The sequence below is a fragment of the Macaca nemestrina genome, chromosome 4 (assembly GCF_043159975.1).
Source record: "Macaca nemestrina isolate mMacNem1 chromosome 4, mMacNem.hap1, whole genome shotgun sequence".
In the NCBI taxonomy this organism is placed as follows: domain Eukaryota; kingdom Metazoa; phylum Chordata; class Mammalia; order Primates; family Cercopithecidae; genus Macaca; species Macaca nemestrina.
The window spans coordinates 177,729,339-177,756,558 of record NC_092128.1 but is presented as its reverse complement, the minus strand read 5'-3'; the positions used below and the strand labels follow the sequence as shown (position 1 = coordinate 177,756,558).

At 47.0% G+C, this 27,220-nt stretch overlaps 1 protein-coding gene across 1 annotated transcript in view; it reads right to left on the bottom strand.

The window, feature by feature from the left end:
• LOC105472678 (chloride intracellular channel 6) overlaps window positions 1-27,220 on the bottom strand; it is a 47,885-nt gene that overhangs the window by 6,626 nt on the left and 14,039 nt on the right. The window contains exons 2-5 of the mRNA XM_011726139.3: window positions 4,319-4,428; window positions 3,621-3,746; window positions 2,882-2,988; window positions 2,143-2,324 (exon numbers count right to left, since the gene is read on the bottom strand). Coding sequence (XP_011724441.2) covers window positions 2,143-2,324; window positions 2,882-2,988; window positions 3,621-3,746; window positions 4,319-4,428 — 525 coding nt within the window. The remainder of the gene's footprint in view (window positions 1-2,142; window positions 2,325-2,881; window positions 2,989-3,620; window positions 3,747-4,318; window positions 4,429-27,220) is intronic.

The window sequence follows — 27,220 nt, the reverse complement described above, 5'->3', positions numbered from 1 at the left end:
AAAAAGGAAGGGAGAAAAAGGGAGCAACAGGGCCAGGACTGAAAGAAGAGGATAGAAAGAAGAAGTGCAGGAAGACAAAGGCAAAAGAATGAAGCAGAGTCACCAGGGATGGCCGGGAGCCCACAGGAGCCTCAGCACCATAGACTGTATGAAGCTAACCTGTAACTTATTTATCTATTAATATATTTTTTGACAGAATCTTGCTCTGTTGCCCAGACTGGAGTGAGTGCTCACTGCAACCTCTGCCTCCTGGGTTCAAGTGATTCTCGTGCCTCAGCCTCCCGAATGCATGGGACTATAGGTGCACACCACCACACCTGGCTAATTTTTTAATGTTTTGTAGATATGAGGTTTCGTCATGTTGGCCAGACTGGTCTCAAACTCCTGGCCTCAAGTGATCTGCCCATCTTGGCCTCCTAAAGTGCTGGGATTACAGGCATGAGCCACTGCACCTGGCTGCTAACTTATAATTTCTAAATGCTAACTAAATGGGTTATTAGAACACGCAGTCCATGACTTATTTTTCCCAGTGTTTCTTCCATCTCCCCTACCCTTATACCAACCACCTGGCTCTGGCCCTGGCAGGATTTTAATCATTAAAATTCCCCAGAGCCAGGCATGGGCTTCCTCCTGAGGTATCTGGAGCTGCTAAGTGCCAAGAACATAGCAATCTCATCATAACAATCACATTCGACTTCTGTAAATGATAGAGCGGCTGGGAGGGCTGCTTTGCTGAGAAACACCAACAGCTAGGAAGTCTGAGTGTGGGGATATCTGCTTGGAGCTCCAGGGGTCACTCTCGGAAGCAGTGGATCGGGGACTTACATTTCGTGTGTGTGTGTGTGTGTGTGTGTGTGTGTGTGTGTGTGTGTGTTTTGAGATGGAGTCTTGCTCTGTCGCCCAGGCTGGAGCTCAGTGGCGCGATCTCAGCTCACCACAACGTCTGTCTCCCAGGTTCCAGCAATTCTCCTGCCTCAGCCCCCCAGGTAGCTGGGAGTACAGGCGCCCACCAACACACCCGGCTAATTTTTTGTATTTTTAGTAGAGACGGGGTTTCACCGTGTTAGCCAAGATGGTCTTGATCTCCTGACCTCGTGATCTGCCCACCTTGGCCTCCCAAAGTGCTGGGATTACAGGCGGGAGCTGCCACGCCCGGTCTGGGGACTCACATTTCTAAAAAGCTCCCCAGACAGTTTGTATGCCTACTAACGTTGGAGAACCACTGGTCTGGGAGGTCTTTAAGCCCTAGTAATACATGACTCATGGCTCTTAAATCATGTTCAGCTACTATATGCGAAGGCAGGGCACCAAATATGGCAGAGACTCAGCCAAAAGCTGCCTGCTGCTCCCTGGATGTTAAGGGTCCATTTTTTTAAATAAGTAAGTAATTAATAACCTAATTGTTTTTAGAGATGGGGTCTTACTCTGCCGCCCAGGCCAGAGTGCAATGCCACCTCCTTAACTCGCTGCAGCCTCAAGTTCCTGGCTCAAGTGATCCTCCAGCCTCAGCCTCCCATGTAGCTGGGACTACAGGTACATGCCACCATGCCCGGCTAATTTTTTTAAAATTATTTTTTGTATAGATGGGGTCTCGCTATGTTGTCCAGGCTGGTCTTGAACTCCTGGCCTCTAGCGATCCTCCCACCTGAGCCTCCCAAATCATTGGGATTACAGGCCACTGCACCTGGCCAAGGGTCACTGTTAAGAGCTAACAGGACACTCCTCTGTCATGCCTAGAAAGGGCCATGTAGAGCCCTACAGTCACCAACAGTTGACCGAGTTCACATTTTAACAGCCCCAGATTCCACACGCCTCATCTCTAATTCTCAATTGCTAATGCCAGGTATAATCTATGAAATTCCTCAGGCTGCTTTCACATAACCTCTCTTTAGGCTGCGTGAGTCAGGCTGAGAGAGAAGCAGAAGGTGGGGCCACGTTCCCAGGCGCTTCCCGAGAACACCCGAAGCCCATCTTCCGTGTGTACGAAAGCTGGGGCTCGGCTGTCCTGAACAGAACTAGTGTTTTTAATCCAAGTGTCCACATTTCAGACTGTTTAAATGTCTGGCCCAAACACAAATAAAAACAAAATAAAACAAAGCCCAGTTCGTGTCCTCGGCACACATGTCAGGAGAGAAGACGAACCTTAATAATATGGAGCTTGGGTAAGAGGTTGCAGTCAGCCAGCGTCAGCTCGTCCCCATCCAGAAACTTCCTTCCAGAAACAGTGGCATCCTCCGTGCTGTAGGCATCTATTTCATCAGGCAGAGGGCTATTTAAGTAATTATCCAGTTTCCTCAGGGCCTTCAGCAGGTTCTTTTCATAAACTAAAACAGGAAGGCAAGAAATCACAAAGAGAGGTCTTGCAAGTGTGTGTCACTTTTCACCAGCTATGATGGAGTTTGCTTCCCTTCCTCGCTGAGACGTGGCCAACAAGCAATGGGTGCTGGGAAGGCAGGAGGTGGATGTAGAGTATCTGAATAAAGAGCTCACTCCTCCCTGGAAAATCACACTGCTGCTGTTTACACAATATTGCTACTTCTAGAAGTCATTTATTTATTCAAAACTATTTATGGAAAGCCTGTGGGGAGGCGGGGACTGGCAGAAACATCATTGAACATGATTCCCATGGTGTGGCTGGAACACCTGGGTGGTGACTATTTTCCCTAACAATGTCGTTTTCTGGGTTCCCAGCCTCAAAAGAAGCATTCCATCTCTTGAAGCCCACATGCAGATTCAAAGTTGGAGGAGCTTGTTCTGTATCTCCAGACTCACTTCTCTACCCACTGGGACATAGATGAGAATACCCCAGGAGCTCATGAGCTGCCGTGCTAAGGCTCAAGTCCGTGTTGAAACAGAAAACAGGAGGATGGGAGGTACTCACTCTCGTTTGCATCCTTCTTTGTGTTTTTTATAAACGCTGAGAATTTGGCGAACACGTCGTTTCCTGCCGAATTAGACTCGGGGTGCTGGGTCCCCAGCTTGGGATACCTTGAAAAGTTCAAGATTGGAGGATCACAGACAAGCGATGTTCTAGTTAAGACAATACTATACAATGGAGAAAAACAGCTTTCTCTGGGTATGAAAATGAAAAGCTTTCCTTCAATGTTTTCCTGACCCTTTTCCTCTCGAAAGTTGGGAAGTCACACCATCTAGGAGAATGGCACTGGACGGAGAGGTTTGGATTGTGGTTGTTGTTGATTCCTGGCAGTGGCCAGTCCTGGGACACAAGAACCCGCCTGACCTTGCTGGTCTCAGGTCCCTCCCTAGTAAAACGAACGGGATGGACTAGAAATAGCTCCCCTGAGGTCCAACAATCCATGATACTTCTTCCTAACACATACCCCATAGCTTCCAGCAGGGTGTCTAGGATACAGCCAACCACCCACCCTGGACCCATGTTCTCCCACTTCCTGCCATCAAACCCTGATTGCCAAGCTGCAGATGCAGCACAATGAAGCCCAGGCCCCCGAACTGTAATCTGGTTACACCAGGGGTATGATGAAGGAAGTGAGCTCCGTGGGCTGCAGAAAACCACACACACACTGCCCAGAGCTGTAGAATTGACTACTAGTGGGGGAAAGTGACAATCAAGTTACGAACACCAGTTTTCTGAGGCCTACCTCGGGGGAGCTAATTTCTCCTCTAAGAACTCCTCGATCTTATTCACATCCGTCTTGACTTCACCATCAAAAGTCATAAAAGGAGGGTTTGTTCCGGGAGCCAGGTTCTGCAGGTCTGCGGGTTTCCTAGGTGGGAGGAAACAGCAGTGTTTATGGGCCGCCGGGAGAATCTGGACTCATTTCCAGGGCTTAGCCGTGTCCTCCCCAGTTTAAGAGAAGCAGCTCTTGAGAACTGCAAAGTAGAGGGTGGGTTTACGAAAATTTCTTGCTGGCGATGAAAGTAAAGGCATTCATTAACAAATGATGGGCTTGTTGATGTGCCCCTTTGTGAATACGGAGCACAAAGGGGCACCTCAACAAACGGAGGTGAAAAAGTTAATTCTCTGCACTGTCACCAGCTCAGACAGGCTTGGGAGAGTCACAGCTGACCAGCAACCGGGGGCATAAGTTCTTCACGGCAACCCCAACTCCTACTCCTTCCTGACTCCAGCCCAGCCGACCCTGTCATGACCCTGCTTGGCCCAAACATGGGCTTCAGTTCAGACTCCAACTGAAGATGGACGTGCCCATGCAGCACCGTGGGCCTTAGGTCTCAGAGAGAGAGAGAGAGAGAGAGAGAAAGTGTGTGTGTGTGTGTGTGTGTGTGTGTGTAGGGAACTAGGTACAGTTATTTCAGTAAGGCAGACGCCTTGTCTTACCTTTTCAGGTCCACTGTGGTCACGTTAAATATAACGCCTTTCAGCCAGAGAATCATGAAGAGACGCTGAGAAAATGGGCAATTTCCGATACTCTCACCATCATAACCAGCCTACAAGTGGAGAAGGAGATTTCCATCTGAGCCAGTCTCACAATTATACATGCCGACACCACAACGTGCACATGCAAAATCATTGCAGGTTGATGTGAATGATCATGACACTGTGAATATCCTCCTGAGGCCATTTACCAGCCTCAACATGGAGTTGGCGGTGGATGTAGGGGATGGGGAAGAGGACACCACACACACACGCACACACGCAAGCACACACACATGCACACACGCACACACGTGTGCACACACAAGGATGCACACACACGTACATACATGCACATGCACGCACACACATGCACACGCATGGATGCACATGCATGCACACACACCACACACGCACACACACGTGCACACACGTGCACACGCCCACGCACACATGCACACACATGCACGCACACACACGCACACACATGCACGCACACACACGCACACAATGCACACACACACATATGCACATGTACACGTATGCACTGCACTGAGCATTTTCTTTCTTCTTCCCCACCACCTCACCACTTCCTGCCACACTGGGCCTCTGAGCTGAGGAGCAGCAGTAGGAACTCCCTTCATCACCAAAGGTGAAAAAGAAAGACACGCCCTTTCCCTCTCTCTATCTCTCCATCCTCTCCAAGGATCAAATATTCTCAGCAGCTTTGGTGTAATACTAAAACCTGGAAACAACCCAGATGCTATCAAGAGTAGAATATGTGTATCAGTTTAGTATATCCATGCCTTGAGATACTACAGCACAATGGAAAAGAATTAGCTATTATACAAGCAACAGTGCATCTCACACACATAATGTTGAGAGAAAAACACCAGACTCAAAAGCGTCCTGCATGATTCAGGCTAGGTAAAGGTCAAACTTGTCTACGATGGTGGAAGTTAGAACAGCAGATGTCCCTGGAAGACACTATTGTCTCAGAAAGACAGAAGGAAAAAGCCTTCTGGGTGGTGGCAATGTTGTTCTACGTCTTGATCTGTATGGTGGCTACGTGGGTGTATTTGATTGATAAAAGTCCTAAGATTTGGGTGCTTTACTGAATATAAGTGATATGGTTTGTATATTTGTGCCAGCCTCAATCTCATGTTGAATTGTAATCCCCAGTATTGGAGGTAGGGCCTGGCAGGAGGTGACTGAGTCAGGGGCATGGATTTCTCATGAACGGCTTAGAACCATCCCCTTGCTGTTGCCGTTTTGATAGTGAGTGAGTTCTTGCAAGACTGAGCTGTTTAAAAGCATGTGGCACTTCCCCCTCCCTTTTGCTCCTACTCTGGCCATGTGATGTGTCTCCTCCCGCTTTGCCTTCCTCCAGGACTGTGAGCTTTGTGAGGCTGCCCCCAGAAGCTGAGCAGATGCCAGCACCAGGTTTCCTATAAAGCCTGCAGAATTTGAGCCAGCTGAACCTCTTTTCTTCATAAATTACCCAGTCTCACGTATCTTTATAGCAATGCGCAAACAGCTTAACGCAATAAGTTTTACCTAAATACAAAAGAAAAGAATGTTAACATGCTAATTTAAAAGATATACAGAGTTCGATTCAGTGGGTCCTGCTGCATGGGGCCCAGGAATGTGAATTTTTAACACGTTCCTCCAAAGTGACATAATGCCGGTGGTCAGAAACCATGCTGTGAGTTCAACCGTATTCCAGTCTTGGGCAAGAGATAAGGCTGGTGCCACCAGCAGTATTGTCAACGTGTAAGACAAAACGATGTGAACCTCCAATGAGAGGATCCGTTGATAAGAAGACTTGCAGGCCTTTCCAGGTGATAAATACAGCTCCATAAACACAGAGTTAACAGACGACCTTACTGCATATGAAGGGGCACCAATAGACCCAGATTACTGAATTCAGAGTCCCTAAGCTCTGGGCCTGTGCGTCACATCCCCTCCAACTCTCCCCTCCCCAAGCCAGCATTCATTTCCTCTCTGCCTATTAGAGGGGAGGGTCTGAGAATCTCCCCAGGGGCCTTGAAGTTGCTGGGAGCCTGAAGGGTGGAAGGTGGACAGTTATGACACATACATCCAAGTGGTCACAACGACTCCCTGCAGATGGGCCCTGAAAAGCACCTGCTCGTCCACCTGAGGCTGTTCCCCACCTTGGGGTCCCACCACCCTATGGCCATGTTGAAGGCCACCCCCATGTCCTCCTCACTCCCTGTTCTGGAGCAAGGGGAAGTGCAGAGCTGAATTAGAGAAAACTCCCAGTGGCTGATGACCTGGGAACCCTCTTAAATCGTGGGACTTTCTTAACTAGTGCAGGTTTGAGCACAGTCAAGCCAAGCAAAGGCGGAGCAGGGAGACGAAAGCGCAAGAACACATGTTTTGGCCAGTCCCGACTTGCTCTGTAGCTTGTAAACCTCTTATTTTTATAGTAGTTACACGAAGCACAGCAAAGTCTAAAATAAGTTCTGCAAAGTAGGGCAACTGTGTGAGTTTTTTCTCCCATCTCTCTAACCTTTGGAATCCTCTTATAACTCACTGTGTATGTGGCGAATCTCTCCTGAGGGTGTGTGTCCCGTTCCAGTGAAGGGCATCTTGTTCAAGCTCCCCTCGACAAAGCTCTGCCTCGGAATGGGCCCGTCTTGCAGTGGCCTCTTTTCACCGTGGCATCTGCAGGATGATTATATCGCACGGGGCTCTCCGCCTGCTCGGTCTCTGGTCTCAAACTCAAGTCAGTGATTTCCCTTGAAATTGTTATTCTTGCTATTTCCTGAACCCTGGCAGGCACTTCTTTAGGGGGAATAAAGCCGGTAGGAGCAATAAATTTTTCAAAAAATAAAAACCGCCTTCGTCATCCAACTCAGTAAAAAGTTGAACTTCTTAACAGGCCCCTTCTTGGATCTGCCACTGGGACGGAACATCTGGCCAGAAAGAGGATGGGACAATATCTGTTCGGCCACAGCTTAAGACATGGAAGAAAGTTGCAATTACACATTTCCCCCTTTGGGGCCTTAAAACTGAATTTTCCTGACCCAACATGGCTAGTGAACCGAAGGCTGTTAGGCATTTTAGAATTAGCCGGCAGCGGTGACTGCCAACGAAACAGAATTTACATATCCAGTGTTGCCTCATCGCAAATTGCTCTAAAAAATTCCTTTCTGTCTCAGTCTGTTGTAAATGAGGGGGTTACGGGAACATGGTGGGAGTGACTGGGATGCCTTGCTGCCTAATTTTATTACTTTAATGTGCTTCAGTGCCTGGATGTGCCAGCAAAAATAAAGGCGAAGATATGCCATCTCCATTGCCCATTATTGAGCAATAATGGGAGAGGATGGCCTTGGTCATATTCATTAGCCAGACAAGATGATGGGATAAAGACATACATTCCGAGGGAATAACTGACACTGTCGCCATAATTGGGACATTTTATCACACACAGTTTTCTTTTCCCCCAGCGCTGATAATTCTCTCAGGCTAAGTGCACTCTGGGCTAAAATTTCTCAGCAGGATTCTCAGCTTACGAAGGAAATTTTTGTACATACACATTTCTGATCAAATCAAATTAAGCAGATTGAGAACGTAGAGTGTTTTTTGTTTCCAGCAAAGACTTAGGTGCTTGGATAACCCAGAATTGCATGTTTGCCTTTCAAATTCAACTTTGTTGAGTTCCTCAACAAAGGTAATGCTCAAAAGGTAATTCTCAAAAGAAAGAAACGGTGCCTCCAATGCCTCTGATGCCACATTCCGAGAAATTCTGTTGGCCTGGGATACCAGCCTCAGCATCTGAGAACCTGGGGACTCTGCTGGGTCCTGACCTTGTGAACCTCCCTGTCCCAGGGCTCCCCACCAAGGCCTGAGTTGTGCGGGTCCAAATGGCACCACAAGGTCACCAGTTCCTCCTCACCACACGCCCTCTCTAAATTACAGACTCCCTTGTTGGCTCCTTTCATACTTACTCCACCCAAATTTAAATAAAAGGCCTTTTTCTTAATTCCCTCTTTTTGTTCAGGCAAATGGCCTCTTACATGTACAGGGCGCCACCCACACAGCCACCTTCCACTAGAAGATACCTGCCCCGCCGCTGCCTTCCAAGGACCAAACAAACGCCTGCTATCCTGGCATAGACCTGACGGGGCGATGACTCCCCAAGACATTCTTGGCTGCTTCTCAGCACCCCACACTCTCCTTCTCACCAGAGCAGGCCACCTCCTCTCACCTTCTTGATTCTACCATCTTTCTAGAAAATTCTGTGTGGGTTTACATGGTAAACACATTTCATCAAGTAAGCACTTTTCTGTACTCTGCCCAAATATAATGAAAAACAATTTGGAAGCAGTGGAGAGAAGATAAACAAAGAGGCCACAAAGCAGTAATATTTTAATTGGTTATTTTCTGATAACTGGTTTTCAACCAAGGAGGCAGGACAAGCATCCTGTGTGCAAGGAAGGATGCTGGTCCCTGCAGAAAACCGGGAGAAAGATGTGGTGTCTGGTGGAGGGATCTGGGAGCAAGCAGCTGATTTGGATCCATTGTAGGATGTGGAGAGTGAGTGAGTGATAATGGGCCGCTCCGTTCCAGCATGCCAGGGGGACTTTAGGCTGAATAAAAACAGTAGGTGACCAGAGGAGGCCAGAGTCAGAGACAGAGTGAGGTGTGGGAGGCCAGAGAGTCGTCCTCAGAGGGGAACAAAGGGGCCAGAAGCTCTCTCTGTTGGCAGCTGAACCAAACTGACGAAAAGCCAGAGAGAAAGAGTTAAGGCAGATCAGACGGGAGGTGACTGCCTCCTCCCAGTCCCACCCACACACTTCCCTGAATCCCTTCCCGGTCCTTTGCTGGATGCCCAGTGGCCTCACACGCTTTGAACACTGGCAGTCAAACATGTACTTCGTGGCCAAGCAGGAAGATCTTGGCCTTCAAGCCACACAGCCAGCCCTCCCCACCTCCCCTGCGCCTGTCCTGCCCACGGAGGCTGGGTGTCAGTCGCTGAAGCACAGGAAACTTCACTGCATGTACAACTGACGCTTGGGGGTTGACGTATGGGATTGATGAACACCCCTCGTGGAATGTGTGAGTTGTAAACTCAACCCGGGAGAGCCTGAGGGATATTACCATCGGCCTCTGGCTTGTGGAATGGTGGGTGCTTGTGAAAGGGACACGCAGGAGCCCTGGCTGCTCGCCACGCCCCCAGCCTGCACCCCCACACCCCTGCACGGAGGCCTGACATTTGGATCAAGACAGGAACCAGAGATTGTCCCATTCCCTGCAGATGGTCTTGGGACATGGGCAGGGTTCAGCCCTGTTGGGTCTTCTATTGCTTCCACGAGGAAAGAGGTGGGGGAGCTGGGGTCTCTCTGCCCCTTTCTCTGGGGGTGTCTGGAGTCAGCAGCCCCTCATCTTTGGTCATCAGGGTGTTCCTAGTGCACAGGAAATGCTCACAAAATGACAGGGGCCTGAATCCAGTGGCTCCCATGCGCCTGGGGCCAGGTCCCCCATAGAAAGTGCCTCACAGCTCCTCCCTGCTCATTCTTTCCTGGGCCAAAGTCCATGAACTTTTTCCCTTCCAGAAGTTCATAAATTCTCACTACTAAGAGATCACCCACTGAGAGTCATATCTATGGGAGGAGGAGAAGGGGAGGTGGGAGAGAAAGTGAGAGGGCCTGAGTCACCCACAGCAAGTCCACCAGGCTGCCTTCTGTGCCCAGCTCCCAGTCTGATGGTTATCACTTAAAATGCAATATTTAAATTGAACTGGGACCTCTTGATTTTGAATAGCTCTGTAAATTAAAAAAAAATATGAGACTCTCCATTTGCCTGATGAGTTGAAATTTCCCTTTTCAGGCAACATCAGGTTTCTCCAAGGCAACATGGTGGACGGGAGTGGGTGTTGGCATTGGAGCCAGGGAGAGCCGTGTGAACCTCGGCCCCCCACTTACTAATTGTGTGGCTTCAGGCGATTCATTTGTTCTCCCTGAGCCTCAGTTTCTCCCTTTTTTAAAAAAAAAATAGGGATACATGCACCTACATCGTGCAAGATCTGTGTGTGATACACTGCAATACCTGGGCACCCAATAAAGGTAGCTATTATTGTCATTATCATCATCAACATCATCATCATTACTCTCCCAAACTTGAACACACCAGAGCAGACAATTATGGAGTGCAGGGTACCTTTTAACAAGCCTCAATTAGTGAGATTTTTATGCCAAATTGCGCAGTCCTTGAAGAACCACTGATTTTTTTTTCTTCTAAAGTAACACATCCTATACCTACTCCAAGTGAAAATTAGGAACTTAAGTCCCTTTCTAAATTGCAAAGCATACAGATCTTCAGCCAGGAGACAAAAAGGCAAAAATCCCTGGCCAGTATTCGTGTCTGGGAGCCAGACAAACCTCTTGTAAAAGGTCTAGAGAAGGGCACACCTGGACGGTTGAGCACACCTTGACCCATGGCGGAGTGGGCAAGCTCCCAGAGAACTGCTTCCTTTTCCAGAAATGATACCACAGTCCTCTGTAGCGGTGAAAAGGCTCACACCACTGTCCTCTGTAGCGGTGAAAAGACTCAAACCACAGTCCTCTGTAGCGGTGAAAAGACTCACACCACAGTCCTCTGTAGCGGTGAAAAGGCTCACACCACTGTCCTCTGTAGCGGTGAAAAGGCTCACACCACTGTCCTCTGTAGCGGTGAAAAGGCTCACACCACTGTCCTCTGTAGCGGTGAAAAGACTCACACCACTGTCCTCTGTAGCGGTGAAAAGGCTCACACCACTGTCCTCTGTAGCGGTGAAAAGGCTCACACCACTGTCCTCTGTAGCGGTGAAAAGGCTCACACCACAGTCCTCTGTAGCGGTGAAAAGGCTCACACCACTGTCCTCTGTAGCGGTGAAAAGGCTCACACCACTGTCCTCTGTAGCGGTGAAAAGGCTCACACCACTGTCCTCTGTAGCGGTGAAAAGGCTCACACCACTGTCCTCTGTAGCGGTGAAAAGGCTCACACCACTGTCCTCTGTAGCGGTGAAAAGACTCACACCACTGTCCTCTGTAGCAGTGAAAAGGCTCACACCACAGTCCTCTGTAGCGGTTAAAGGCTCACACCACAGTCATCTGTAGCGGTGAAAAGGCTAAGTTTTCTTCTGACTTTTGGGGTGACAAAAGCCTGAGCAGTGGGTGGCTGACTTTTTTCTACCACCCCCTCGAAGAGAGGGAATTCCATGGAATGGGAGGAGAACACAGCCGCTCCCCATCACAACTTGAAGTTCAACACCATGGGAATGCAGAAGCACGTGAAGAAGGGTTATAAGGATACAGGAGTTCAAAAGAAATTATTTAGGCAGATAGTGAGGTAAGGAAGTCCTCACTAATGCTTTCCTTTTAATAAAAAGCAGCCTCTAAATCATTCCTTTCTTTCTTTTTTTAATTTTTTTTTTTTTTTTTTGAGACATAGTCTCACTGTGTTGCCCAGGCTGGAGTGCAGTGGTGCAATCTCAGCTCACTGCAAGCTCCGCCTCCCGGGTTCACACCATTCTCCTGCCTCAGCCTCCCGAGTAGCTGGGACCACAGGCACCCGCCACTACACCTGGCTAATTTTTTGTATTTTTAGTAAAGACAGAGTTTCACTGTGTTAGCCAGGATGGTCTCAATCTCCTGACCTCGTGATCTCCCTCCTCAGCCTCCCAAAGTGCTGGGATTACAGGTGTGAGCCACCGCGCCCGGCCTAAACCTCCATCCTTAACCTCACTTCACATGTGTCTGTGTCCTTGATTTCCTTGACATGAGGCAAAGAACCTCAGGTATCACCCCAGATGAACGATGCCGCTTCAATAACAAGATGCAGGAGGAACATACTAGCCCATTCAGTTGCAGAACAGGAATTAAGGAAAATATCCTTCAAAAAGCAACAATTTCTAAGGTGACTTTAAAAACAGATAATAGGCCTGGTGCGGTGGCTCACACCTGTAATCCCAGCACTTTGGGGAGGCCGAGGTGGACAGATTGCTTGAGCTCAAGAGTTCAAGACCAGCCTGGGTAACATGGTGAAACCCTGTCTCTACCAAAAACTAAAAAAAAAAAAAAAATAGCTGGCCGTGCGCAGTGGCTCAAGCCTGTAATCCCAGCACTTTGGGAGGCCAAGGCGGGTGGATCACGAGGTCAGGAGATCGAGACTATCCTGGCTAACATGGTGAAACCCCGTCTCTACTAAAAATACAAAAAAAAACCTAGCCGGGCGTGGTGGCGGGCGCCTGTAGTCTCAGCTACTTGGGAGGCTGAGGCAGGAGAATGGCGTGAACCCGGGAGGCAGAGCTTGCAGTGAGCCGAGATCACGCCACTGCACTCCAGCCTGGGAGACACAGCCAGACTCTGTATCAAAAAAAAAAAAAAAAAAAAAAATAGCCAGGTATGGTGGCATGTGCCTGTAGTCCCAGCTCCTTATGGAGCTGAGGTGGGAGAATCGCCTGAGCCCAGGAGGTCGAAGCTACAGTGAGCCGAGATTTCCCCACTGCACTCCAGCCTGGCTGTCAGAGGGAGACCCTGTCTCAAAAACAAAACAAAACGTTGGCCGGGTGCGGTGGCTCATGCCTGTAATCCCAGCACTTTGGGAGGCCGAGGCGGGTGGATCACAAGGTCAGGAAATCGAGACCACCACAGAGAAACCCTGTCTCTACTAAAAATACAAAAAATTAGCCGGGTGCAGTGGCGGGCGCCTGTAGTCCCAGCTACTCAGGAGGCTGAGGCAGGAGAATGGAGTGAACCCGGGAGGCAGAGCTTGCAGTGAGCCGAGATCGCGCCACTGCACTCCAGCCTGGGGGACAGAGCGAGACTCTGTCTCAAAAAAAACAAAAAAACAAAAAAACAAAAAAAAAACCACGTCACCACTACCATTCATTGACTACCTACTCTGACGTCAGGTAAGGTTCTAAATCATTTATGGATGTTGTTGAATTTAATCCTCTCAAAATCGTGTAAGACATATCCTATTATTCCTCCCGTTTTATAAACAAGGAAACTGAACTTCAGAGATGCTAAATAAGCTGGCCAAAGATGCAGATAGATTTCAAAGATTAAAGTGCACTCTCTCCCTCTCCTCTCTCCATTCGGTGGCCCCAGTGTCTTTCCTGGTGCCCAAGATGGAAACTGGACACTTCCCTACCCTCTACCTGACCATCAGTCTCTCGCCCAGCACAGCATTTCTGCTTTTGGAGCCGCTCTTGCCAGGTCTCAGAGCCTCGCGCCTGGGGTGTCTCTCTGGCTGGAATTCCTCACCCTCTGATCTTTCCCGTATCCTGGACAAGGTTAACCCTGATAAGATGCCATTCTGCTGGAATGTTATTAAAATGCAAATTGGAATCACAGTGCTCCCAGGCAGTGTGACCACTGGCAAGTCACCTGACCTTCTAGTGTCTGTCTGTCTTTATGTACAATGAAAGTATGATAGTGCCTACCTCTTAGTGCCGGATAAGAATTAAATGAGATGGTACACATACAATGCCTAGAACAATGCCTGACCCAACACTTAGGAACCTTGGATAATCTGCTCTCCCTCCTTCCTTCCATCCTGTCTTCCGTCTGTCTTTCTCTTCCTTCCTTCCTTCCTCTTTTCTTCCTTCCTCCCTTCTTTCTCTTTCCTTTCTTCCCTCCTTTCTTTCTTCCTTCCACCCCTTTCCTTTCCTTCCTTCCTTCCTCCCTTCTGTCTTTCTCTTTCCTTTCTTCTTTCCTTTCCTTTCTTCCTTCCATCCCTTTCCCTTCTCCTTCCTTCCTTCCTTCCTTCCTTCCTTCCTTCCTTCCTTCCTTCCTTCCTTCCTTCCTTCCTTCTTTCCTTCTTTCCTTCCTTCCTTCCTTCCTTCCTCCTTCATTCCTTTTGTCTCGTTCCTTCCTTCCTTCCTTCTGTCCCTCCTTCCTTCCTTCCTTTAGCACCCAATTGGTTACATTCCTTCAGAGCAGGACAGTGTCAGCGTCCCTACAGAACAAGTGCTAATGCCTCCTTGTGGCCTGGCCCATGTGAATTTTCTTCCCATTCCCCATGGAAGCACAGGGCCAGGACCACGAAAGGTACCCCATGAAAACTCACATCATGGAGCAAATGACCGCCGTCCTCACAGGTCTATGAGACTCCTCATCACAGGCAGCTCCTACAGAGACAGTGAAACCCTGTCCTCACGGGCCTGTGAGAGTCCTCATCACAGTGAGCTCTTACACAGACAGTGAAACCCTGTCCTCACGGGCCTGTGAGATTCCTCATCACGGTGAACTCCTACAGAGACAGTGAAACCCTGTCTTCACAGGCTTGTGAGATTCCTCATCACAGGCAACTCCTATAAAGACAGAAAAACCCTGTCCTAACAGGCCTATGAGATTCCTTATCACAGGCAGCTCCTACAGAGATAGTAAAACCACTACTCCTGAAGGAGCGCCTCAGCAGGCCCCGCAGTTCTCCTGGCCTCAACTATCCCCAAATGTCTCCTCAGCCTGCCTGTCCGGGGCTCCTTTCCCCACACACCCAAAATGACAATCACTGCGTGATCAACTCACCCTGGTTTGCCCAGGAGTGTCCTGATTTTAAAACTGAAAATCCCACCATCTCCCCCTAAGTCCTGGGCAAGCTGGGATTATTGTCTTCCCAGATAAGAGCCTTATTTTTAGATGGGGAAATACCACTGTTGATGTTTTCATCACCAAGAAGCAGGCCTTTGCTCCTCGCTAATGAAAACACTGGCATAGCTGCATCCATCAGAATTGATGGTTAACACTTTGGATGTTGAGAAGGTGGGACCCAAGATAGGGAAATACCAGCTGTTGGGAAGAGAAAGGAAGGGGAGGGGAGGGGACCAGACGAACAGGGCTGAGGTCTGTCAGTGTTCAGGGAGGAGATGGGAATTTAAGACAAGTTTAACAAACTCCCCAAGTCTATGGAGAACCAGCTAATAAGGGATGGCCTTTCCCCTCCTGGCTTTGGCCACCTTTGGAAAAGTCTGCTGCTCAGCTCAACTAGAGATGCAGTTAAAGTCAGTGGTATAGCTCAGGTGGCAAACCTACCCCAGAATTGTGACGGACACTCCAGACCAAAGGGCACCACCCAAATGGGTCAGACACCAGGCCCTCCTCATCTCTGAATCTCTAAATCACTCTCCACAAAGGCTGCAATTTCTCTTTGATCCCCTGTACTGTCCCTGGATTAAAGAGAAAAGCAGGACTCTCTGTCCAAGTCCAATCAGGAGACCCTGCAGGCATCCCCAACCCATCCACAGCTGGTAAGAAACAAGTGCCCCGTGTACCTGAATGGGTGCCGCATCCCAGGAATTTAGAGATCAAAAGATCAGTATCGATTCATACATGTCACCTTGGAACTTAGCCCCCAATTCTCATTCTAAAAGGGAGATACATAATTACATGCATTTCTCAAAATAATACACCTGAGGTCATAAGAAGATCGCAGATTCCAGTTCTGTCTTTTACAAATGTGATTATGAGCAAAATAATAATGGTCATGATGATAATGATAGCAACTAACACATATGGAGCATGTGCTCTGTACTACTCATGGTTCTGAGCACTGGTATCAGCTCAGATTTAATCCTAGCAACAACCCTATCAGATGTAGGTACTACCATTATCTCCATTTAAGAAAACCAACACACAGAGAGGTAGAGAAACTTGTCCAAGGTCACAAAGCAGGGTTTGAACCAAGGCAGTCAGCTGGGATCCATTCTCTCATTCCCACCCTGGACAAATGGAGGGGACCCCAGGGCCAGCAGGGTCCTTCCTCAGAGTGATGGGAGCTGGCTTGATTGTTTGCTTGTTTGTTTTACCCAGCTCTGCTCCGTAAGGTTTGGAATCCATGGTGATAAGAGAACACATATCAGAAGCAGGTGGAAAGTGCAGAGTACAAACAGTGGTTAGGACAGAAAATGGAGCTGGGTTGAGGCCATAAAACATGCATGCCCTGTGTGCTTGGGGCATTGGAGAGGAAACTTTCGGCAGCCCTGGTGGACAACTTTGGTGGCCAGATAGGCCAGGGATCAGGGTGTCTCTAGTCATGCATACATATTCTGTCTCCTCTGAAGGAAACTTTTGCTACAACTCCAGACGACAATGGGTTTGATGTTGCATTCCCCCACATCAACACCTAGAGTGCAAAAGGTCCTTCTGCCTGATTAACGACAGGCCTCATCTTCCATTCTCATGCCCTTGGCCAACCTGGTGGGGCGGACATCCACCTGCAGAAACCAGGGAGTCCTGCAAAGCCTGCATCTGGGCAAACAATTCCGCGTTTTCTTCCAACACGGCAGGCAGGTCCATGGATCTCCTTGGCAAATTTCATCGAATCTGCTTTAATCCAGGTCATCACAGCCCCAGGTAGCATATTCCATGTTGTTTAGCCAAAATAATTTGGGTCTGGAATTTTTTAAGGCAGGTAAAACCAATTTCTGCCTTGGTCATAAATAGCTTTCAATAAAAGCACCCAGAGAGCATAGCACACTAGGTAAGGCCACTTCCTAACTTAGGAAAGGGACTTTTCAGACTTGCTCTTCTCATTTCAGAGTCTGAAAAGACACTGGTTAGGGTCAACAGGGCAATCCCCAAAGCAGCCAAGGAAATAACCACAAACTGACTTTCCAAATAGGTCAACCCTTGACCACACTCTCTCTGGCCATGGCCTGGAATGACCATCACAGAATGTGAGAGAATAAGCTCTGGGACATTCACTGGTGCAATAGGAAGAATAATGGTCCCTCAAAGATGTCCTAGTTCACAGCATCTGTGAATGCATTACCTTGCATGGCAAAAATGATTTTGCAAATGATATCAAGGTTATGGATTTTGAGATGGGGAGATTATCCTGGATTATTAGGTGAACCCAGTCTCATCACATGAGCCCTTGAAAGTGAGAACCTTTCCCAGCTGTGGTCAGGAAAGGTTTGATTAGGGAAGAAGGGTTGGAGCAATGAAATATGGCTGGAGTAAAGATGGAGGATGGGGCCATGAGCCAAGACATGCAGGCAGCCTCTAGAAGCTGGGGAGGTGAGGACCTGGATTATCTCCTAGAGCCTCCAGAAAGAAATGCAGCCCTACTAGTGCCTTGATTTTAGTTCAGTGAGACCCATGTCAAGTTTCTGATCAACTTAACCTGGAGTTATTCGAAGCCACCAAGCTTGTGGTAATTTGTTATGGCAATAATAGGAAGCGAATACAGCTGGATTTCTGCATGGGAATCCTCAACTTTTCCCCAGGACAGTTCAGCAGGTCAACCACTAATCAACATGCAGAGGGAGGATACCCTGAAGCAGGTAGTACTTAGCCTATTTCAGAAACTTCCTGCATAGAGTCACTCAACCAAGGTGTATTCGTCCATTCTCACATTGCTACAAAGTACCAGAGATGGGGTAATTTGTAAAGAAAGATGTTTAATTGGCTCATGACTCTGCAGCTGTACAGGAAGCATGGCTGGGGAGGCCTCAGGAAACTTACAATCATGGCGGAAGGTGAAGGGGAAGCAGGCATGTCCTACATGGCCGGAGAAGGAGGAAGAGAGCAAATGGGGAGGTGCCATACAGTTTTAAACAACCAGATCTCAGCCTGGGCAACATGGTGAAACCTTGTCTCTACAAAATTACAAACAAAAAATAGCTGGGCATGGTGGCATGCGCCTGTGGTCTCAGGTTCTTGGGAAGCTGAGACTGGAGGATTGCTTGAACCCAGGAGGTCAAGGCGGCAGTGAGCTGAGATCATACTGCTGCACTACTGCACTTCAGCCTGGGCAACAGATGAGACCCTGTCTCAAAAACGAAAAAAGGGAAACAAACAAACAAAAAAAACAGATCCTGGCCGGGCGTGGTGGCTCACACCTATAATCCCAACACTTTGGGAGGCTGAGGCAGGCGGATCACAAGGTCAGGAGATCGAGACTATCCTGTCTAACATGGTGAAATGCCGTCTCTACTAAAAATACAAAAAAAAAAAAAAAAGAAAGAAAGAAAAATTAGCCAGGCACCTATAGTCCCAGCTACTTGGGAGGCTGAGGCAGGAGAATGGCGCGAACCCAGGAGGTGGAGCTTGTAGTGCGCCTAGATCACGCCACTGCACTCCAGCCTGGGCGACAGAGCAAGACTCCGTCAAAAAAAAAAAAAAAAAAAAAAAAAAAAAAAAAATCTCATGAGAACTCATTATGAAGAGAACAGCAAGGGGGAAGTTCTCACCATGATCCAGTCACCTGTCATCAGGCCCCTCCTCCAGCACACTGGGAATCACAATTCACCATCAGATTTGGGCAGGGACACAGATCCAACCCCTGTCACAAGGCAAGACCCCAACTCCTCTATGTCGACTTGTGAACTACAGTAACTGTTTCGACCTGAACTGTGGGGAGGTCTGCTTGTTCCTTCACATCACCTTTGTGGCCATAGCTTCTAAGGGACAAGTTCCAAATGGAACTTTCTATTTGGATTCACATGGTTATTTTTCGCCAATTTTTCAACTAGGCAAGAGTGATTTGAGGTCCCTCTAGCCAAAAATCTAACAGAGCACAGGTCCGGCTCATCACCACAAGAAGATGAAGGGTCTACCCATGACATTTTGCCTTTTTAAATCTTGGTTCCTTACTATGGTTTTTAGAGCCTACCCTCAAACCTCAAGGTAGGGAAACAACTTCAGGAGGCCATTGGTGCCCCCTAGTGGTCAAAAGATGCACTCATTTATCACCTTCCCTTTTACTGTCCATCCCTAATTAGGTTTTGTGGGAAAATGTTACAAGTTAGTTTTTTAACCCCTCGGAGGGACTAACCATCTAAATTTCCCTGGGACTCAGTGATTCCCTGCTACCCAGGATTTTCAGTTTTAAAACCAGGAAAGTCCTGGAAAAACTAGGACAAGCTGGTCTTTCTAACCCTGACAGACCTCCTAGACTTCACGGAAGAATTGCTGGAAGAAGGCAATGTCTTTTTGTCCAGGAACCTTAAACAGAATTAGGACCTGAACAGTGTGCTTTTAAAAATGCATCTTGATTTGAGGTCAGCAGCTAGATGGTGCATACTTCGCATTATGTTAGGAAAACAGCAATTTAAGATTGGTAAATTATTTTTTGACTGTCATTAAAGAACAAGGGGTGGAGCTGGGGAGGAAGTCCAGTGGTGGGAGAGTAGGGTCACCCCATACGCTGGCAGAGCAGACCAAGAAAAAGAAATTCTAATTCTCTCTAAAAGTGTTCAGACTCAGCCTTCTCAATTGGTTCAGAATTCCCCAGCTCTTCTGCAAAGTTCTTTAGAAACGCGTAGCTCCCTGGAGGTGGGGGTCCGGGCAGGCACCTGCCTTCTCTTCATCTTTCCTTATAATGTTTGTAAGTTTTAAAGAGGCCAAAGGCTTAGAGCAACCTATTAACAAAGAAAAAAATCCAGTCCTTCAAACACACTCAGGTCAGTTTCAATGACCAATATATGAAAGTTCTCTGCAGCTGGGAGCTGGGAATTGTATAGTCCTTTTTGTTTACACTGAAACTAGTGAGTAAATAGAAATATCTTAAGGGTTCTTAAGGGAATTATTATGAGATCAGGTTTAGAGCCAGTATGGATTTTAGAATCCTTCCTTTTAAAAGACGCCAGAAATCAGAGACTTTACAGTCAGGTAGATAGCAAGTGATCATCTATGTGTCATGATTTGCGAGATCTGGGAGAATACACCAGTCTAAAAATGCCCCCACCAGCCTTTCATGAAAGCCTGAATCACAGAGGATTGTCTAGAAAAAAGCCACAGTCTGTCAAAGTACATATGTGGTTGTCTGCCCTCAAGCCAAACTGAAAGGGGACACAAGCTCCAGTGATCTCTAACCTCCCCATGAGTTGACACTCTCTGTCCATTTCCTTACACACAAAGTAAAGGTGTTTGTTTTCATAACTTTTCTATACCTTCTCATCGGTGACACCTTCCCAGAGGTGGCTGAAGAAGTGGCACAGCTAGATGAGCCTCTTGTCTTAATAAATTACATTTTGTAAAGACATGCTTGTCAGATCTCTTTCTAAAAAGTTTGAGGCAGTTTTGAGAAACTGTCTTAATTACTACAGCTGCTCATTGTTGCCATAAAGTATCCTAGTATTCAAATGTTAAAATTAAATTACCTGGAATACTGAAAAAATGGCAACCTAAGACACTAAGAAGATTTGGATTGCTAAATTAAAGTTATCAATAGATCTCACTGAAAAGTTTTGCTTCATTTTAAAGGGCAAATAGAACAAGAGCCACCTCAATCAATTACGTCATCAGTTTCTCCTGCAGTTGCCTTCCTTAATGGAACAATTTCAACAGAAAAAGCAAACAAATAAACGGCTCTCAGCACAAACAAAATTGCTTGTAAAGGAGCGAGGCAATTGCACACTGTGCTGTAGGACCCAATGCCAGATCAACGGTAGAGTGGCATGGTACTTTTCATTTAAATGCAAATTTAGTAAACCTTGCCCTATCTCCTCATGTTTAAGAAACCTAATCTGTATCAACCTGCTAGTTTTCCCCCTGACACTCCCTTTTTTTTTTTCCTGGCCACAGTGATTTGAAGGAAAGCCTGTATTACTAAACCAAAACTACGGGTTTCACAAGCTTTACACTTAAGCCAGCCTGACATTTTGAATTGGTGAAAGGAGACAAAAGAATCAACCAGGAGTGCATAAAAATCATATTATGTATTAAATCGGAAAACTTGGCTTTAAGCTTCCAAAGCAGGAAAATCAGGGTCAGAATTTAAAAAAAACAAAAAACAAAAACAAATAAAAAACCTGTGATTTTCCTAAATGGAAAATCACAAAATTTTATTAGAACTGTTAATATGTTCAGAGGAGTGACTTCTCCAGTTTTAAGTGTTAGATTTCAGTTTTGCATTTCCTTGTAGCCTCTGAATCTTTACAAGTTAAAGGGTTCCTAGTTCACAAAAAATTGGTTTGCTAAACTTGAAAGTTCTTTGTCAGCAAGCAAAGACATACAATACCTCCCTGTAGAAGTTAGCAATTTAAAGAGAGAGCTTTAGGATACCTCAGACATTATGGAATTATCTGGAAACTTTACTTTCCCCCATTTTCCACTGTGAGTGACTACAACTACATTGTATGGCCTGGTTTGACCCACACAAGAGGAAGGCCATGGCCCAAGACCAAAGGGGATCAGCTGCTCTCCAAACAAGGAGAAACACCAGCCTGGCTGGCCAAGGCTAACACTCTGGGCTTTATTATAAGGAATTCTTTTCTGTGCCACATGTTTGTTTTATTTTTTTGGGGGTGGGGCATATATTATAACTCCCTTCCCACCCTCACCCTGGGGAAAAGAAAAGGAGGGGGCACCTATACTATTTCAGGATTCCCTAACCCTGACCCAGCCTGAAATCAGCTTCATGTAATTGTCCACAAACCAATTGAGGAGCAGATATTCAAAGTCTCCTGTTTTCAAAGGGGGCAGTTATGCTCAGGGACCAGGAAACCAATGTCCCTAACTGGTTGCGAATTATATGGTGAACACAGCAACCCAGTGTCAGGGTGACGATCACTTCATCTGCCACATGCAGACAAACCCACCTACACCACACAAGGGAGAGGCTGGGATTTTCCAAATAAGTTCATGTGTCACCCCAAAATCCCATCTACGCAAGTTTGGTGACTTAAGATATTGCCATATTTCAGTCCTGTGTTAAGGGGTAAAGCAAAGTAAGTCTTTAGAAAACTGGAATTCGAAAAGGAGGCAATAAGATGTTGTTCTCTACAGAGAATAACTTGCAAATATTTTACAATAAGGTGCCAGCAGGCAGTTAAACTGGAAAAGATATGTGCTTTGTATTTCGAGAAGAAAATGTCATGTGACGATAACCTGGCTGTGCTGTGGGGTGACAGCACTGGCCTACAGGCTGATCCTGCACACCTGGATATCCAGGCAGCGCTGTGCCCTCACCTCCTCTGAGCTGTGAGCCGGACCAGAGAAAGACGCCCACTCACCCCACCCTCACCCATCAAGAGGTCTGTCGTTTGTTAGGGAATATACAAGGGTCTGGACATTCCTGCCGGAAGCTCCAAACAAGTTCCTGTGATCCAACTATGAGAAACAGACTCAGAAAATAAAGAGTCTTTTCCAAGAATAAAGAAGAAGAAACTTGTCTAGCCTCAAGACTAGAGAGCTAGAGTCAGAATGGCTCCTAAAAGCAAACAAGAATCTGTTCAGATAAGACGGTGTGGAGCAAGAAGCATAATTTCACGCTGTGTTGGGGTGAATCAAAGATGATAAAGTGTTCAAGGAAGTATCAGAGAGCCAACAAAGACATGGAGTTGTCCAAAAGCTTCTGCCAAACCTAAGAAAGTGGATTGAAAAGAAAAATCTTCAGCAGCCGCAGTCCCCAGAGAAGGCCCCAGCCGGACGTTGCACAACGTCTCAGGGTGCATTTGTAGTCCAGTCTGCACTGGGGAGTTTAGCGCCCCTGGAGCTATGTCAAGCAGTACCAATGGACACCAAATCCATCCAGCCCCAGAAGGTTCTCAGGAAAAGAAGAAAAAGCTTCAAATCCCTTAACCAACCAAATGAGACACTTGTTAGAGCACCTTCCATATAAGAAAGTGAACTTGAAATGAGAATGAGCAGGACATAATAATAAACAATAATACCCCGAAAGGTAGTGAGATGCAAGGCAGGTGCTTTGAAACACAGACCGTAGAAGCCATCTCTGGTGTTGTTCTGAATGCACCTCCCAATTCCCAAAGGAAAAACATCATTCTTCATCCAAGTACCTTCGAACACCAGATCATCTGGCCTTCTCCGATGCCAACACGCACATGTGGGATTGTGCTGAGCACTGACAACGTCTTCCTAAGAGTGGGTCTCACCACGACTGCTGGGGATGTGGAAAACCAAAGAGGAAGTGCAGTGCCCAGAAATCCATCTCCTTCTCTGCTCCACCCTCTCCCTGCATCTGGAACTGCAGTTCATGAGGCAGAAACAAGAGGGCTGTTGGCTTCAAAGATGCAGGTGTGCGCAGCGTCCTCCTCAGGCAAAGGAAGAATAAAGAAGGAGCCCTTCGAGCTCTCTCTGAAAAGCGAGACAGCTGGTTCACCTCATTCCCTCACCCCACACTGACAGCAGCTTCATAAAAGTGCCCTGAGAGATTAGAAAGGAAGATCCTGGCTGGACAAGTGGCTCACACCACCACACCTGACCTATTTCACAATTTCTAGAAGGGACTCGGACACCTTCGAAGGAGTCATAGAATACAAACAGGCTTCTTTGGGGGAAATTCTGACATTGCGGCCATCAGAATTTGCTACTTCAGCTCAAATTTTGGAATTTCTGTCTCCCCTTAGAGACAAGTCAAGTCTCCCTTAGAGAAGGAGGAAAATTAGTCTCATTGCATCCCAGTCCTGAGACCCACTGCTGAGGTCCGCTCAGTTGTCTCCCTGCACCCTCTGCCCAAGCCTTTCTCAGCTCAGCCACCTTCTCCCTTCTTCCTCTACAGTCTATATTAGCAAACTAGAGACCCTCGCTGGTCTTATCCCCCACCTCTTGGTTAGGTGCAGGATAGAGCCATCTGGGGTGGGGCAGGCATCAGGCCATCCTGCAATGAAAGGGGCAAGGGCACAGCAGATGGGGCACACGGGGCGTCTGTGCAGACCATCTGCAAGGCGTCTCCGCTTCTTAGCCTCTCTGCAAGGCCAGGGGAACACTAGCCGCATAGGAGACCACCCGGGTGGCCCATTGTTCTTCGTCTTTTGTCTTCCCTCGCCTGCCCTCTAGTGGGGAGAAAAAAATAGCCAGCGAGGACAGCAACAGCCAACAAAATCCAGCCGCAGAAATAAGGCTCCTAGCGCAGTAAGAGTCAAACCAATAGTGGAGGACGGCGGGCGGGGAGGGGCTGGTCCTCTCTCTTGCCACACTGATGAGGAATGAGGGGAAAGAATATTGTGTCCCCTTGTTTTCACATCTTTGCTAGTATTGTCCATTGGTATTATACCAGTTCAACCCATGACACGAACAGCAGGCATCACACTTCTTGTAAGTCTATAAAGGAAACGTGTATCATCATTGCAGCAAGGCCTATTTTAGAAAAGAATTTTTTTTTGGAAATAAATAAAAGTCCTCACTTTCTAGACTGACTTTGTTTTCACGCTCAACCAATCCTTCAAACCATACCCCCAGTGGAGCGGACAGCTCCACCCAGTGGTCATTGTCTGCAATTATCAGTAAAATTTGTCCAGATTCCTCGCTCCAGGCCATAAAAGGAGCTAGGTTTCCCTTAAAACAGACTTCTCACTCTTCATTAAAACTTAGAAATTAACTTTATTCACCCCTACATTTAGATGCTAAGAAATCTATTTTAGATCTTAACACTTTCAAACATAGGTCTAAATATTTCAAAAAAAAACCCTACTAATCCTAAACATATTCCCAAGAATGTATAATATTTTTTCTTTTCAGCTGTTGTAACAATTAATTTATTATTCAATGGATTAAGTGGGTGACTACCCTTGACCCACATTGATTAATTACTGAACCACATCTCCTAGCTTTCAGTTCTAGCAAAAGGCTTAATTATGTTAGTGTTCATTGTAACAGCAGGTGGAATCAAGGCGTAAGAAGTCCTTGAACAAACAAACTGGTATTTGCCATCTACTCTCATATATGAATTATGCTTTAAAAACTCCAGGGCTATTTTTAATCCATATTTAATAATATGGCCTGATACCAACTGAAGCTTTTACATGGAGATGAAAAGCTTATTTCCTTGTGAAATTCTCACAAGGAATTATTGCAACAAAGGAACATCTTGTTCTAGAAAGCCTGCTTAATAATGCAGCCTGTTTTTATATACCCTGGTGGTTTAGGTTCTTGAATGACAGAGTAGTCCAATCCCTACAGTGACTCAAAAGGGAAAAAATGCAGGCACCAAAAGGAACGACTGGCTGCGTGGAGCCTCCTTCCTTTCCTCTGATTGCCCCCTCCCCCTTGGAACTGCTTTCCACTGTTACTCCACACCTCCCATCCAGCCCTGTCTTTTCACCCACTCAGATTTCACTAGCTTGGAGGAGACATCAGTTATGGCATATCCCAGTCACCAATTGCCACTTAACAAATTACCCAAAATGTATTAGCCTATAGTACCTGGTTTATTGTACCTCATGATTTTGTGAGAGAAGGATTTGAGCGAGGTTTGCCTGGGCGATCCTTCTGTTCCGTGTGGCGCTGACGAAGGTTACTCAGCAGTGTTCCGCTGGCAGATGGGCCGGTCTGAGGGGCCAAGACAGTTTCATACACATGCCCAGTGTGTTGTGGATGGTCTGGTCTGAGGGGGCCAAGACAGCTTCACACACATGCCCAGCATCTTGTAGAGATGGCTGGAAGCCTGGCCTCAGCTAGGATTGTCAAATGGATCACCTACAGGTAGCCCCTCCAGCATGGTGACCTCAGGATGGTCAGTGAATAAGGCAGAAGCCACACAGTCTTGCATGACAAAAATCACCCAGCATCAGGTCCACTATATTCTACTGGTTACCAAGTAGTCGCTAAGGTCAGGCCCAATTCAGAGGGAGGAGAATCACACCTCACTTCTTAATAGGAGTATTAAAGAAATGGCAGCCATCTTTAATCCACCACTACACCATATGATTCCAGGCTGTGCCAAAATGCTCAAAGCATATGTTTTTGGTTTGGGGTTTTTGTTTTATTTTGTTTTGCTTTGTTTTGTTGTTTTGTTTGATATGGAGTCTCACTCTGTCACCCAGGCTGGAGTGCAGTGGCACCCAGGTAAACCTCGCTCAAATCCTCGCTCAGCTCACGGCTACCTCAGCCTCCTGGGTTCAAGCGATTCTCCTGCCTCAGCCTCCCAAGTAGCTGAGACTACAGGTGCCCGCCCCCATGCTCAGCTAATTTTTGTATTTTTAGTAGAGACAGGGTTTCACCATGTTAAGCAGGCTGGTCTTGAACTCCTGACCTCATGATCTGCCCACCTCGGCCTCCCAAAGTGCTGGCATTACAGGTGTGAGCCACCGTGCCTGGCCAAAGCATATGTTCTTAATTATATTAATAAATGCTTCGAGCATTTTAGTTATTTACTAACTTGAACTGGCTTAACCCATTTATGCCTGAGGTTGCAAATTTTTTGTGTGAAAAAGCAGACTTTGGCGATGACCTTGAGCAGTAGGATATAAATAGCTCCCACAAGCTTAGTGGTCCAGTAATGGAACACTAGGCATAAAAAACCTCAGTAGTGTCTAAAAGCAATGGAGCTGTTGTTTTGTACTCAGCCGTGGGTGGTGCTACGTATGTGCAGGACTTCCCTTAGCAAGAGCCTCAATGCCTGGAGAGTGACAGATCATTCTTGCTTTATTGCTGTTATTTATGATTCAAATAATCATAATATATTAGTAAAAAGGGCAGCTAACAACAAAAAAAAATGCCCCCCTCCATGTCCGATGTGTTCATGCCTCTGAGTTTCTTTAAGCGTTGGATTCTCTGTTTGGCGACTGAGTGCAACCTAAAACTTCATCCAGTTTGATCATTTATGGGAAGAGAGTTGAAGGCATCCAATCCGGAGTTAAAACAGAGAGAACAAAGCTGGGGGAGAGAGTTAAGTCTTTCTGAGGTTCTTTGAACTCACCTCCAAGGCTCTGACACCAAAGGCACCAAAAAGGTGTTGATTTTTCTCATTTAGGGAGAAAGGGTGTCACTGGACCTCCAGACCAATAACACCTTTAGTTTGTGTGGCCTTCAAAGCAGATGATGGCTGTGATGTGCCCAGTGTCTTGGACAGGCCATTTGGCCTTCATGCTAAGTACCCCATTAGGATATCATTGTGTATTCCAGCCAGGGAATAAAACAGTGTCCTCCCTGCTCTGATTCGTCATCCCCA